Source organism: Egretta garzetta, unplaced genomic scaffold (genome assembly GCF_000687185.1).
Source record: "Egretta garzetta isolate BGI_Z169 unplaced genomic scaffold, ASM68718v1 scaffold187, whole genome shotgun sequence".
Classification (NCBI taxonomy): Eukaryota; Metazoa; Chordata; class Aves; order Pelecaniformes; family Ardeidae; genus Egretta; species Egretta garzetta.
The window spans coordinates 27,954-41,957 of NW_009260342.1; the positions used below are offsets into that span (position 1 = coordinate 27,954).

The 14,004-nt window shown below is 42.0% G+C and overlaps 1 protein-coding gene across 4 annotated transcripts in view; it reads right to left on the minus strand.

Annotated features, from left to right (window-relative positions):
* Window positions 1-14,004, minus strand: part of SMG7 (SMG7 nonsense mediated mRNA decay factor) — a 52,027-nt gene that overhangs the window by 10,764 nt on the left and 27,259 nt on the right. For 3 of the 4 annotated variants that reach the window (XR_004842489.1, XM_035898050.1, XM_009642662.2), the window contains exons 11-17: window positions 12,040-12,110; window positions 11,649-11,709; window positions 10,852-10,971; window positions 9,939-10,374; window positions 6,024-6,168; window positions 4,390-4,778; window positions 3,291-3,656 (exon numbers count right to left, since the gene is read on the minus strand). Coding sequence is in view for 3 of the 4 variants with exons in the window: in XM_035898050.1 (XP_035753943.1) it covers window positions 3,291-3,656; window positions 4,390-4,778; window positions 6,024-6,168; window positions 9,939-10,374; window positions 10,852-10,971; window positions 11,649-11,709; window positions 12,040-12,110 (1,588 nt within the window). In the remaining variant the exon portion in view is untranslated. Of the gene's footprint in view, window positions 1-1,637; window positions 1,788-3,290; window positions 3,657-4,389; window positions 4,779-6,023; window positions 6,169-9,938; window positions 10,375-10,851; window positions 10,972-11,648; window positions 11,710-12,039; window positions 12,111-14,004 lie in introns of all 4 variants that reach the window. The other variant, XM_009642661.2, reaches the window with a different exon arrangement.

Genomic DNA, 14,004 nt, shown 5'->3' on the forward strand with positions numbered 1-14,004 from the left:
TGCTGTGATTTTTAATTAGATTAAATAGTCCAAACTTCATTTACTGCTCTCTCATTTTTATTGTAAGTGACTGTATAGAGGAGGAGGAAAAAAACCCAGTGTTTAGAACAGAGGTTCCGAAACTCCCCTGGGGTCCCATGTTAAGATATTATGGACTGTAACCTTTTCCATCATCTACACCGCCCCCTCTCATACAGCTGTTATTTCCAGCATAAAACTTCTCAGCTTTCTCTTCAGATCTTACTATGATTAAGCAGTGAAAAATAGTGTGTCTGAAACAAGCCTGTTTAGGAAAGAAATAGGATCAGTTATCGATACAGAAAGCAAAGAAAAATTACAAAGCTCAGCTGGTGGACAACAAACACCACTAAATTTAGGATCACGATCACCAAGCCATAGAGTTGGTGAAGCCGTAAATAAAACTGTGTGTGATCCAAAAGGAAAGCTGTAGTCTTGTTCCGAATAAAAGCCGTCTTGCACTCATACCAGCTCAGCATGTCAGATGTTTTAGAATTTAATGTTCAAACAACAAAAAACTGAACTAGCGTCCCTCTCTAACCTGGTCTCGATATCTGGAATATCCTTGCTTTTATCCTGTAAACCTAAGACAAACAGCCTCATTTTCTTGGCAAGCAGCTCCTAGCTTGTCAGATTTTCAAAGTGACAAGTCATTACTTTGAAAGCACATTTTAAAAGGCAGACAAAATTCACACTCTGCATATCCACACAGCTTGCACAGAGAAGAATTTCCTTCCATTTATCAGCAGACAGCAACTGTAAGAGCTTCAAAGGAAGCTGCTGAAGGAGTACCTATTAGTTTCTTAGCAAAGGTATCTAATGAGACAGAAATGGGTGTCTATTTTGCTACTGGCTCCTTGGGATGGCATGTAAAATAACTGAGGAATAAACTTAATCAGAGATTTTGAGTAGAGTCACAAATAACTCTGTTACTACTACAAAACTGAAATAGTAGTATTTAATGAACATGCTTGTAGCCATACTAGAAAGGCAGACTGCATTTTCAGAGGCAATTTACAAATCCAGCAGCTCTAAGACCCTCCAGCTATTGAACTAGGAAGCTTTTAATACACAAATGTAGAAAGAAGTCTCTCTCAATAACTGTATTTCTACAGGAGATACTGATTATTTAGCCAGTTGCTTACAATTTTCTTCCAAAATCACCTTGTTCTTTTACAGTCTCTTCTGCATTTAGTAGGGCAGTTTACCCTGTCTTTATGTAATTTTTATATGTAGATTATAATAAGCCACGCTTGATCTGATGACTTCCTGCAGCTGAATCTGTGCTCCCCCTTGTCCTTATTGCTAAGCCCATACAACTGCAGAAGAGTGAGCACATTAAGTGATGCATCAACATCTCTCTTCTGGACTGTACTTACAGAAAACCCCACTGTTACTCTGATTTCTGAACAAATTAGCAGGTCTGGATTCGGGCCAAGAGCTATACCGTGGACCTTCAGCTGGTCTGAGCTCTTGCATGAAGACTAGCTCAAGGGTGAGGCAGGCAAGTGGACAGGAGGGATAGGGGAGAGAAAGGAATTTCACGTTTCTTATAATTTCACAGAAGAAAGAGATGCCAGTTAAGAGTAAGAAGCAGCAGTATTACATCAAATACATACAAAGAGGCTTCGTCCAGGAAGAGAGGCGAGAGGCCCCAGCAGAGCTGGGTAAAGATCAGGAGGATTAGAGAAAATCAGCTCTTCCTCCTCCTCCAAGGCAGCCAGACTCTTTAACAGGTCCGGAGGAAGCAGAGGGGAGCTCTTGGGGTCCTAGTGACAGAAATGAGCACAGTGAGACAACAGAAGGCAGAAAGGGGAACAACAAGAGATGGCAAGGAGAGGCTAAGCCACAGCAGGATGAAAGAAAATAGCAAGAGAAAAGCAGAAGGCAGCATGCAGAAGTGTGAGGTGAGAAAGTGGTGCGGCAGAAGCATGTAGAGGTACACAGAGAGAAAATGCTGAGCAGAAAACATAACTAGCCATGTGGCCCAGTGCATACTGGGAGGAGCACCGTACCATCAAAATGATGGGCAGCTAGTTTTAATTAGTGGAGTGTGTGCTTCCCATTGCATCTATGACAAATACTGAACCTGTTTTCACATTCAAGGACAAGGAACACGAAATCTTACAATTATTCTTCTATACCTGACCTGTGAGTAATTTAGGTTTCAAGTAAAATTACATTTACATCATCTTCCTTCCTCTATTTGTGGAGCTTGAACCCCATGAGACTTATTTCCACTGCTAATGGCTGCTATGCCAACATACAGCTGGCCAGACCACTGGGACAAAAAACCCTGCAAAGTGCTGGTCAAACTTGACATCTTGACTTCTGTGAGGGATGCTTAAAACACAAGCATCACAGGCACAGCTGCTGTCTGTACTGCACTGTGCTTGCACCAAGGCAAGGTTTCCCTTTTAGGGATGAGAACAAAGCTTTGACCCCATCTCTATCTAAAAACCACAACCTGACATCAGGGTAGAGGCAGACTCCTGTATATTGTCTGGCTTTTCTCTCTGAAGGATAAACCAAGCGATCTCGGCTGACCTTCTGAAAATCCTGAGTGCATTTACAGAGGTGCATCTGACCAAAGGTTTAAAGAGCCCCCTGTTTACGTTTCCTTATAAACATCACCAAAAGCACTCACAGACAACTCCAGGACTCTTTATAAAACCTGCAATCCGTGTTATTTATTAACAGCAACATGAAGCACAACTGCATGAACAAAAGCAAAGTATTCCATTAGTGCAACCAAGAGCTAAGAAAGCCATCTGACGCTCTTGCTATGTGGTGGGATTTCCAAGAAAAAACAAACAAAAAAATAATCCAAGACAAGGCTGCTCCTACCATCTTGATTTCCAGCCTCAATCTGACTATTGCAGCCTCAGCCATTCAACACTGTCAAGATACTATATGGGTGTTAAGAGTTCCTCTAAAGGGTAATAATTTAACGGCAATTATTTGGATGGCTTGTTGCCATGTTGTTGATATGTTGCCAGACAAGAATTTTCCCCAAAACCATCAGCTGCCATGTTTTGCGACCTGACAGACACAGATCAATGTCACATTTCACCAAACAAGACTTACACACCTACTTGAAACCAAATCTTCAAGAGCCAGATCCCACACACAGCCAACTAAAATGGAGAATTCATCACTGTTTGCTGGAATGCCATTTACTGATACCCAGCTCCCTACTAAATGAGCTCGCATTGACCTACTTGGGGATCAGAGCCTCACCGGTTTTCATCACTTACAGCATGGATCTTTACCTCAAAGGTCATCCTGGAGACAGCATCCTGCTCTGGGCGGAAGACTCCTTGCCGTTTTCCCCTGCGGTCCATGTTAGACTGCTGTGCCATCACCCTATTGTCAGCCATGCCATAGGAAGAGTCCCAGTAATATTCTGGCACCTTGACTTCTGAGGGGTTCTGGTTATATGGCTCCATTGGGAAAGGCTTCATTTTTTTCTCCAGAGGTTGCTGTTGCATCACGGGAGGCTGTAATGACTGTTCAAATAATTTTAGAGGGTCCTGGGCCTGCAGGTAATAGGACTGCTTTACAGGCAGGATCTTCCCCAGTGAGCCTTGGACTTGAGGCGGGTTCCAGAGCTGCTTTGACGAGTCTGTCTGCGGATACTGAGGCAGAGACGCATGATTTCACAAGCAGGTAGGAACAATTAATGTTAACCGAATGCCCATCTCCATTCAAACTGTCGGACTGGCTCACTTATGACAGACATTCCACAAGCATTCTGATTTGCTATGTTATTCACCAAAATGCACAGTCCTGATAAGCATCTAACACTCTGTAGCCAAGCTTTATGCCAACAGCCAAGTATAACCTTTACTCTAATCCAGTACCATATAAACACCTTTACTAAGGCACTAAGCCAGCATTCTAAGACCAGAAGGATCTCACCATTCAGTCCAGACATGCCAGAAGGGAGATTTTCTCTAGCACAACATGAGCATAAAACTAAGCGCTGGGGGGGAACTGACATTGCAACTCAGTTAGCCAAAAGGAGAGTGCGGGTGAACGTTCAGACTCAGTCCTCATTATTGACACAAGAAAACCAGAAAGGCCTAAGACAGAAATACCTCATCAGAAATATCACCTTCATTCCTTGTCTACAAACAGAAACTCACAGAAAACAAACGACCACCTTCCCATTCCAGTAGATACCTTCCTCAGTTACAGAACTGTACATTCGTACTCCCTAAACTTCAGCTCTTTTTCAATGTTCATAGATCAAAATTCCACACTAAGGTCTTTAACAACAGTTTTGAAAAGATAATGCAGGAACCTAAGTCTTGAATGTTGCCATTTATTTTTAAACGAAGCTTAGCACATTGCATTAGTCAAGTTTACCTGCTGGAATCCGGAGTGGTGTGGTGGGCTCTTCCCCAGGCCCTGCACAGCTTTCGTAGGGGACTGTTGCTGCTGTTGCTGGGCCAGAGCTTGGACCTGTAACTGGCTTGCAGACTGTGCTGTTGCCTGAGCTGGTAAAGATGAGAGGGGTTGCTGGGAAGGAGGTGGTGTTTGCTGAGGTCCCTGGGTCATTGGCCCTGGTCCAGAGGGCCGTTGCTGGCTGTAAGGAATGTGGGACTGTTTCCCACCTTGCACCTGGTTTCCTGCAGGCGAGTGAGCTGTGGGCTGGAGGAAGGTTCCTGGGACAGAAACACCACCTGGGAAGGTGTACCCTGTGCTCATGGAGAAAGCCACAGGAGGGGGGACAACATAGGTTGGAGGTGGAAACCCTGGAAAGATGGAAATGCATATTTAATTGAAATTTAGCAGAGCAGGTAGCTCCCTCAAGAAAACATTTAGTATGTGTTTTCAGTTTTGTTTTTTTTTTTTCTTCCCTATTTTGCTCATTTAGACCACGAGGACAGGAAACACCGAGTACAGGTTTGTATACATGCAGCATAACATTTTTTCTCACCTCTGCACATGCATGCCTGTGATCAAAGGGATATTCAGCGTTTGTTTCTTGAGATTTCTTACAATATTCCAGGCACCAATAATGGTCAGCCAGGGCAGTATCTGGGAGAGTCATATGTTTCCCTGCCCACACATCTCAATCTCCTTGGTTTTTTTTCCCCCCCACTACCTTTTTCCTTCACCATTCTGGGGTGTTTGATGCTTTATGCCCGAAGTTCCCTCCCCCTCAAACACACACATTTTCAGGGACCAAACTTCTGGAGCAACAGACAGAAGCAATCAATAAGTCTACTGCCTCCTCCCAGAGGATCACCAGTCTCAGGATCAATTTAGATAGAGACAGTAAGCAAACAAATCTTCATATCCGCAAGATCGATTTCTTTCTTGTAGTTCACACTCAAAAGCCAGGTTTGGAAGGCAAGCTTTAACTGTGTCTCACAGGCCAGATTTTATGCTGACTTTGGAACAGTGAAGATGTCTCTTTGTCTTCCATTAAGCAACTACACATAACAGCTGCAGGGAAGATACAGCTTCCAGCTATTTTGTGATCAAACACGGACAGCAAGGTATGACAGGAACGCTCCACAAGAAAATGGGAACATGCAATGTGGCAACAGCAGAAAATAAGGCCACACAAATTACAGCTTGAAACATGAGCACCACTACAAAAGAAACTGAGCTTTAAAGAAGAAAGCAGTGTGATTGATCTTTTGTATTAGAGTCCTATGCAGAGAATACTTCCTCCTGAACTAGCAGAAAACTTTGTCATGTTTTGACTAACTACAGAAACAGCCTACTGTGAAGTTCCTTGATCTCACACCCACTAACCAAGAAGGAAGGTGGCAGATTTCATGACAGACCTTGACTCCAAAGCATAAGGAATCTTATTTATCTCATTTCAGTTTTGCTATGCCCCTTCTTTACTACCTTGTACGATGCTCGATGTGAGAATGCATGTTCATTAAAACAGCTCCTAGCTTTAGAGGCTGCAATAACCACTATTACAGGATTTTCTTTGCAGTCAACAGCAAATCGCACTTCAAAAGAACAATGCAAATTACCTGGCCGGCTAGGAAGGGGAGGGAAGGCTCCTGGGTGATGAATGGGGATGAACTGAGAACTGCTGGCCTGACTTGGAGTCTGAGTTACAGGTGTTTTCCTGGCTTCAGACACCGGGGTCTTCCTCATCTCCGTCTGGGATTTCACCTAATGCAAAAGAAAGTAAGGAGAAATTAGGTAACTTTTCCTGTAATTACCCACGTCATGTCTCAAGCCAAAAAATGAACTTCCAGATTGTCCGAGAGATTTTCTTTTCCCTAAGTAATTGGGAACACAGGAACCCAGTTCCCTCCTCACTGACCTCAGGCAGGTTACCCTGCTGGCCTGGCTTGGAGTCTGAGTTACAGATGTTTTCCTGGCTTCAGACACTGGAGTCTTCCTCATCTTAGGCAGGTTACCCTGCCTGTCCTCAGGCATTCCTTGCCTCACAAAAGCACTCTAAGGATATCTGCCCAGAAGACTGCAACAGGCTCCTTTCTCTAGTGACAGAGTGGGAAGCGGCCATAATAATATCCTCAGACCATACAAAGAACTTACCATGCTGCTCACCTGCAGTGCCTTAAAAACAAAACAAAAAGTGCAGATGCTATTATGCTTCTCCTAGGGCACTGCTTCAACCTAACTCATGCTACCGGCAGCACCTTAAAACACAAACACTCACATGTTCTTCCTAGGGAATTCTTTCAGCCTAATCCATACGGTGATCTATATGCACAAACTCCTGCATACAATGAAATTCTTTTGACCGAGAGCATAAAAGACAAATAGCAGAAGTGCTTAATCTCTTTCAGTTTACTGTGTAACTGCTGTATGTTCTGTTAAAAGAGCTGCACCAGTTAAAGGCAGAGAGAAGAATGTAATGTAATGTTTACCTGATTCTGAGTCTGCTGCGGTCTGGGTCTTCCTGGAGAGGAAGACAGAGGGGAAGACTACTTTCCCTTTCTGTTCAGCTCAGCAGAACTGCCTGGAATGCAAGATGGAGCAGGCAGGAAAAAGACAGCAAGCAAGGAACCTGGGCAATACAGAAAGGGCCCAGGAGTAGACCTGACGCCAAGCTTCAAAGGTGATCGAAAGAAAGGGTTTTATCAAGGACCAAATTAAAAAAATCCAAAACCAAACAAGCCAAAACTGTGTAGGGTTTATGTCAACACTTAGCGCTGCTGAGTTGAAGAGTTAGAGGGCAGGTCTTTTCTGCCAAAATACAGTAGTAGAGGGGTAGATGCATTCAAACACTTTCTTTTTCAAGTAATTCTGAATTTCCCCATTTAGAAATTATGGGAGCATAGTTTATTTTTTTTTTTTGCATTTAATTAAAAAAGTAGACTGTAAGGCTGGGAGGTTTGCATGTATTTTTGATCCCCTGCTAGAAAAAGTCAGTAGGGAACTCCACCTCAAGGTTCATGCTAAGCACCAAGAATGATGCAGCCCCTACTCATGCCGCATCTGTTCACAGCCCACCTTCACCCCTCATCACATTCTGTATATTCAATTTACATCATGCTGTCTCTTTTTTCTCTCCACAATGAGCCAAACATTTTTATAACCCATACTGAGAGCTATATGTTCTTTTATAGCAGTGTTGGAGAATTCAAAGCCATTTGTCCTGCCATGGGATTTCAAAACATGAGCTCTAGTCCATCACAAACTCAAAGCTGCTATAACGTATTTCCAAAGGTGGCTTCCAAAAGACCGCCTGCATGATTTATAGTTAACTTTTTAAAGCTAAATAACTAAAAAGGATTAATGAAGACAAATTTCAGTTGCTTCCCTGCTTCTACTTGACCTCACCTCAAAAGTCTCAATACTACCAAATAATTACTCCCCCAGTGGTCCTGAGTGTTCCCAGACAGCGCTTGAGAGAAGGACCATTTCGTCACAATGGCCTCCTTAAGAGTACAGCACACCTTGAGCAAGTCTGCATGCAACCTTCCTCGGCACCTAATGTTATTTACCCTAAAGAACAGACATTCAACCTACACCACACTTTCATGATCCTGTCTGAGTGTGGAAGTTTTCCACATATCTGCCAAAGGGGATGAATTACTTCCGTATAATATTCTTAAAATTTTTGCTAAGTAAGAGCTGCAACATTGCAGCATTTAGGCTGTGGAAGGCAATGAGCTTTGGAGAAGATGATAAGCCTGAAATATCAAAGAAAGCCAAAGCAGAGCACTAGACCACCAGTCGGTCCAAAACTGACACTGGTTTCTTCTCATCTGGGGGAAAGCAAAACTTCCCCATCTTCTGGAGTAGGTCTGGATAAATAAGGCCACCAAACTATATAAAACAAAAGGCATTTCACTGGGATAGTTGCCATAACAAATACAGCTGATGGAACTAAAAAGTCAAAATTAATTTCTCTTCCACAAGAGATGAAGAGCAACCAGCCACATCAGAACAGATTCTGCTACAGCTGGGTTTGAAATAAGTTTTTGCTGGGTTTGTTATCTCTTAAGACTAAGACAAGCAAATATCTGATAAATCAGCTGGGTTAGAATTAAAATGTCTTCCCTATCCAAAAAATTACAGATACTTCTCAGAAGATCTGGTGGGTTTTATTATCTCAAATCCTTATTTTGCAAGACAGGGGCAAAAACACTGAAACTGGGAGTTGTGTTCAGGCCTGCAACCACATTCCAGACATGTTCAACAAATAAATAAGAAACCTGCTATTCTAACTCACCTACCTAATTTTTTTTCAGATACCAGACTCTTCTTCAGTGACTCATTAACGATTGCCACATGGTTTCTATAGGCTATTCCTCTTTACCCTGACTTGGTCTGACCCCCTGCAAAACCAACTGCATAACGCTGCCATTTCAGACCTTCCATTTCATAGCAATGATGTTTAACAGCAAGTAATCAGGAGAACAAGAATGATCCAAGGGTCCTATCACCACAAGCCGGAAAGACTGAAAGAGCTGGTTTGTCTTGCCTAGGCAAAACAAGACCTCAGTTATACAGGCCTTCAGAGCAGATGCAGAGAGGAAGACTTAAGTTATTCTGCACACCTGTCCTGGGAAGCAGTAATAGGCTTACACAGAGGCAAGGGAGATGAGTGCATCAGGAAATAATTTCCACTTGCAAGAATGGTGAAGAACTGACACAGTTTCTCTGGGGAAATAATAGAGTCTCCATCACTATTATTAAATGACTGAGATGCAGCCAAACTATCCATATACAGGTCAACTGGTATCAACCCAGAAACTCTACACCCTTATTTATTACAACTCAAAGGAAGTCAGACCAGTAAATTCACTGTCTACTTAGGAGGTGAGCATTTTTTTACATAACACTCACAGAAACAGGGGAAAGAGGCATGCCTCAAAAACACAACTGAGAAAAGAGCAGCTGATATGAAAACCAACAATTTTCAGCATGTATTTGAGCACAGAATTATGGTTTAAGTGCAGCATGTCCTTCCTTATTTCCACTGAGGGCCATCTGACTGCATGCACATTATGGAGGATCTTATTCCACAAACAACTGGCTGCTTTTGTGATTGTATTTGTTGAATGTGCACAAGTTAACTAACCAAAAATGCAGAGTACCCAGTTCCTTCACAACAGACCAAGAGCATGACTAAGACCTGGCCATCCGAACTACCGTGGTGGCCTGAATAATCCGTGGAACAACAGGTAGAGGTCTGTTTAACATAGTTAACATAGCAAAATCACCTTTCATTGCTCCCTAGCTTTTCCTCCCCAACAAATTGAGACAGCATCAAGGAAAAGGGCAGAGACCCAAAGATCACTAATACCCAGTTTTTGAGATAAATGTGTTTCTATTTTCTCTGTGGATTAGCTGTACCTGCAGGGCCCACAGTGAGACCTTGACTCTACTGCACTCTATACAAGCAGTGACAGCCCTGACACAAACTGCCCAAGACGCAGTATCCCTTTGATCTAAAGGCTTACCTGAACTGCCACGTTCTGCTTTCCTGCTTCCTGCATCTTATCCAAGCTGCATTTCTTGGTCTCATTCTTTCTTTTATTGTTATCCTTCTTTCCATCATTCTTATTGGCTACTATTCCTTTGCTATAGTCCCGTCTTTCCCTCCCGACATCTTTAGGGGGATAGATTCGCCCTTGCTCTCTGTTAATTTCCCGTGGCTTGATGTTCTCTTTGAATGTGACCATTGGTTTTTCTCCTGCATCACAGTTGTTGTTCAGGCTTCTGCCAGAGGACAGAACTGATTTGAGTCCAGGGCTCCCATCTGTAGATAGTGGCTCTGCAACAGATGTTTCCTGCAAGGCGAGACTCTCTTTGGCTTCACTAGGGTCCTCTAGCAATAATTCTGGGATTTCCGTCAAAAACAACAGCTTTCCTACCTCGTTTTCACACTGAATCAACCTGAAAAAGACAGAAAGGAATTGAAAAGCAAGTAGGGATAGTTTTTCACAGGGTAACTCACTTTCCCAAATTATAAAAGCAGAAAGATTACATATCCACAATGCATCTCTTCAACCCAGCAACAACAAGATGTTACATCACATCTCCCAGCTAAGGGCATTCTCTAGCATTACGTAAGCTCACATACTAATGTTCTTACTACCACTTCAAATACTCTTTCCACTTAGCTGTGCTGCAGTATCACTAAAAAGGACTCAAACATGATGCTTTACTCCAAATACATTCCCTGTCATAATCAGTCTATGAAGCAATGGCACGCTGACCCACAGAACATGTTATCAGTGCTGTCAGCACCTTGCATTCACATATCTAACTACTGTGTCAAATAATGAGAGAAATAAAGCTCAACTCTGGCAGCACCTGCGTTACCTAAGCTTACAGCAGCAACTGAAACACACAGATGCTACTTGCAATTACCTCGGCTGGTTATCAGCAATCCATTTGCCTGTGAAGATCAGACGCTGTTGTCGTATCCGACGTTGTTGCCCTTCCTTATCTCCTGTAATTGCCTGGTGGCCTTTGGAAAAATCCAAGTTCCTAGTATTGAAATAGGAGAAGAAATAATATTAATTATACAGTTACCCTCTGCAACATGATATTTCTTTGGAAATACAGCTGGTCAGCATTAGCCTATTATAAGCTGTGAAATTTCACCAGATCCTATTCAAAGCATGACTGTTACAGATGTCTGATTTACAGATGGAACTCTCTTCTGATAAGATGCATCTACATTAAAGAGGTTTGGTGGTTGTTTTTTTTTTTGTTTGTTTGTTTTTTTAAAAAACAGTAGGCTGAAAGCTTATCTGTGTGATAATCAAAATCACAAAAGTAACAGTTGAGTGAATACATCTAATATTTAGTCAGTGTTTGTATATGATATTAGGTACAAGGACACAGTTAAAAACAAAGTAAAAAATCAGCAAAGTAAAAATACATCAAGCAATTTTCATGTAAAAGTATTCCTTTCCTCACTTATATTTTTCCCTTTCAATTTGCTAGTCTGAAGACTACAGAAGAAAACAAAAAAAAGTCCTGAGTGATATTATAAGCTCGTGACCTTTTTCCCAGAGTTTTACTACACTGCCTATTACAGTTGTTTTGCAAAGATACCTACATTAGTAAGTACTCATAAATAAGATACTGAAGGGAACAGGTCAACATCTATCAAAGTAGTGACATCAACAAGAGTACAGGTTCCTTCAACTGTCACCTACCTGAATGAGGGCCTCAGAGCCAAGAATCCTTGCAACTCAAATTCTTCTGGAAGGGGGGTTGCTGGTGAATAGACAGCAAACAGTGTAAGGAAAGCATGAATGCATTGAGTACAGTATCATTAAGTAGCTTACTCAGCAAGGTCACCATACATAATAAAGCATTTTATTAACATGCTCATCTGTACTGGTCCACCCTGCAATCTGAGGAGCTCAGGAATGATAAAGTAGAGCAAAGTCTGCTTAGCATGAGAAAACAGCATTTGCAAAGTGTTCACATGCACTAGAAGACAACTTGCTCCCTTATTTGCTCTTCAACTGCAATTCCCCACAACATCAGGAAAAACATGCATCACTCCCAGTTCTTCACAGCACAGGCTAAAAGCATCCTTACCATTATTATTGGACAGATCTTCTTCATGAGGCTGGAAGCTGTTTAGAAGAGAAATCAGCCAGGGCCATATGCTACAAACGAGAAAACAGACAAACTATAAGTGAAAACTACAAAACATGGAATCTACCCGCCTTACTAAGAAAACATGGAACTGTTACAGTCACAGCTTCCATTAACCCTTTGATTCCCAAGAAAAGTTAAAGTTTCTTCCAAGTGCCAGGGAAAAGATCAATTTCTTGAAGAACTTAATTTTTTTAAAAGTCAGTCTAAAGTTACAAAGGAAGCCAGACTCTTGCAGCACAGCGTTCATTATCCAGCAAGTCAGAAAGCCTACTACGAATTCAACAAGACAAATCTATCACATGAGCAAAAAGTTCAGAGCACCTGTTTGCAATTCATGTCTTCCAGTCCAAAGCTGACTGCTCTCGAGGCACAGTAAATTAATCAGTTGGGAAGCAAAACAATTTATCAAGATACAGCTGTGCAGAAGTACTGCTGTTCTGTGAACATTAATGCTGAAACAGTTACCAGAGAGGTAAGGTGTAAGAGTTGCACTGAGTAAGACCATTAAACTAGAAGTTAACTGGCAGTCTCCCTGCCTTGCACTGACAATACCAGTACAAGCAATGAGTAGAAATTCTTTCAAAGGCCCTGGAGCAAATAGTCTAAAAATAGCAACAATCGCTGCATTGGTAGTTAACATTTAACCGCCACCACCAGCCTGCTTTCTACTATTTTTTAAAAGCTCCAACCCAAAAGTCTAAACATCCTTCTTCTGCCTTAGTGATGGGCATTGAGTCCATGGAGGCAACAGAAAACTATTTTAAGAAGGTGCCCACTGTATTCAGCCTTAGCAAAATAAACCTCCATCCTCCCTCAGCAAGGCTTTCAGCCATCATCCAGCACCTGGACTGGAAAATGCAACATGCACCCAAAAGCCTGAGGTCAGACGCTTTCCTGCATCACTGCAAGGACTGGAAACATTATGTTTATGCTTATTCTCTACGCTAAACTAAGCAATAGCTTCTTCCCATGACTGACAAGGAACAGAAGGAGGGAAAAAGGGAGAGTGCAAGTCTGCTGCAACCTACAGTAAACTCCAGTCTTCCCACACAACATTTGAAATAATCAGATTTCATAAGAAGAGATCTCTAAAGAGGAGTGGAGTAGCAACATCTAGCCCTAATGTGGCTTCCTGAGGGCAGGGTTGGAAAACTCATTTCCAAAGAGCTCACGCTAGTATCGATACAGTCATTTCTGTCCTCTATTCTTGCCTTCAGATTCATCTACTGTTCTAGGTAAACATTTCCTTCCTATTTCAGATGCTCGTTCATCTTGGGGTAGGAGTAATTATCCACAGGAACGTGACAAGCACAGAGTGGGGACAACTGAAAGTTTAAAAAGGAATAAGGATTATTTCTTGAATCAAGAGCACACTTAAGTATGAATTGAGAGTAAGGAAGACTTTTCAATATAAAACAGACATCAGGTTAATAAACAGAGGCCAATAAAGGTGCACGCGTGTGTGTAGTCTGCAAAGAATTACTTTCATTAGGATCCTCCAATAGAAATAAAAAGAAAACTCTCATCCTTACAAATAATGAGGAAGATGGACAGTCATCTCAACTTTTTAGAGCCAACAAATAATGGCTACGAACTAATACTCATTTTGATAACTCTTAGCAGCATTTAACTTCCTTTTCAAGTTCACCTGCGCATTTTAGAGCTGTTTACTGCCCATTTTACAACACCTTTGTATGATGAGTACCTGAGAACATCATGTTATGACACCACAGATTTAAAAACCAGGCATATATTTTAAAGAGAGCCTGATCATTTTATGGGGAGGAGGACCTACTCTGGCTAATTCAAAATATACATTCATGCTTGAAGATTCATTTTGATACTCCATGAAGTACTGCCTGCATCTCCTCTCTGCAAGGACTACTTTATATCAAGTAGTAA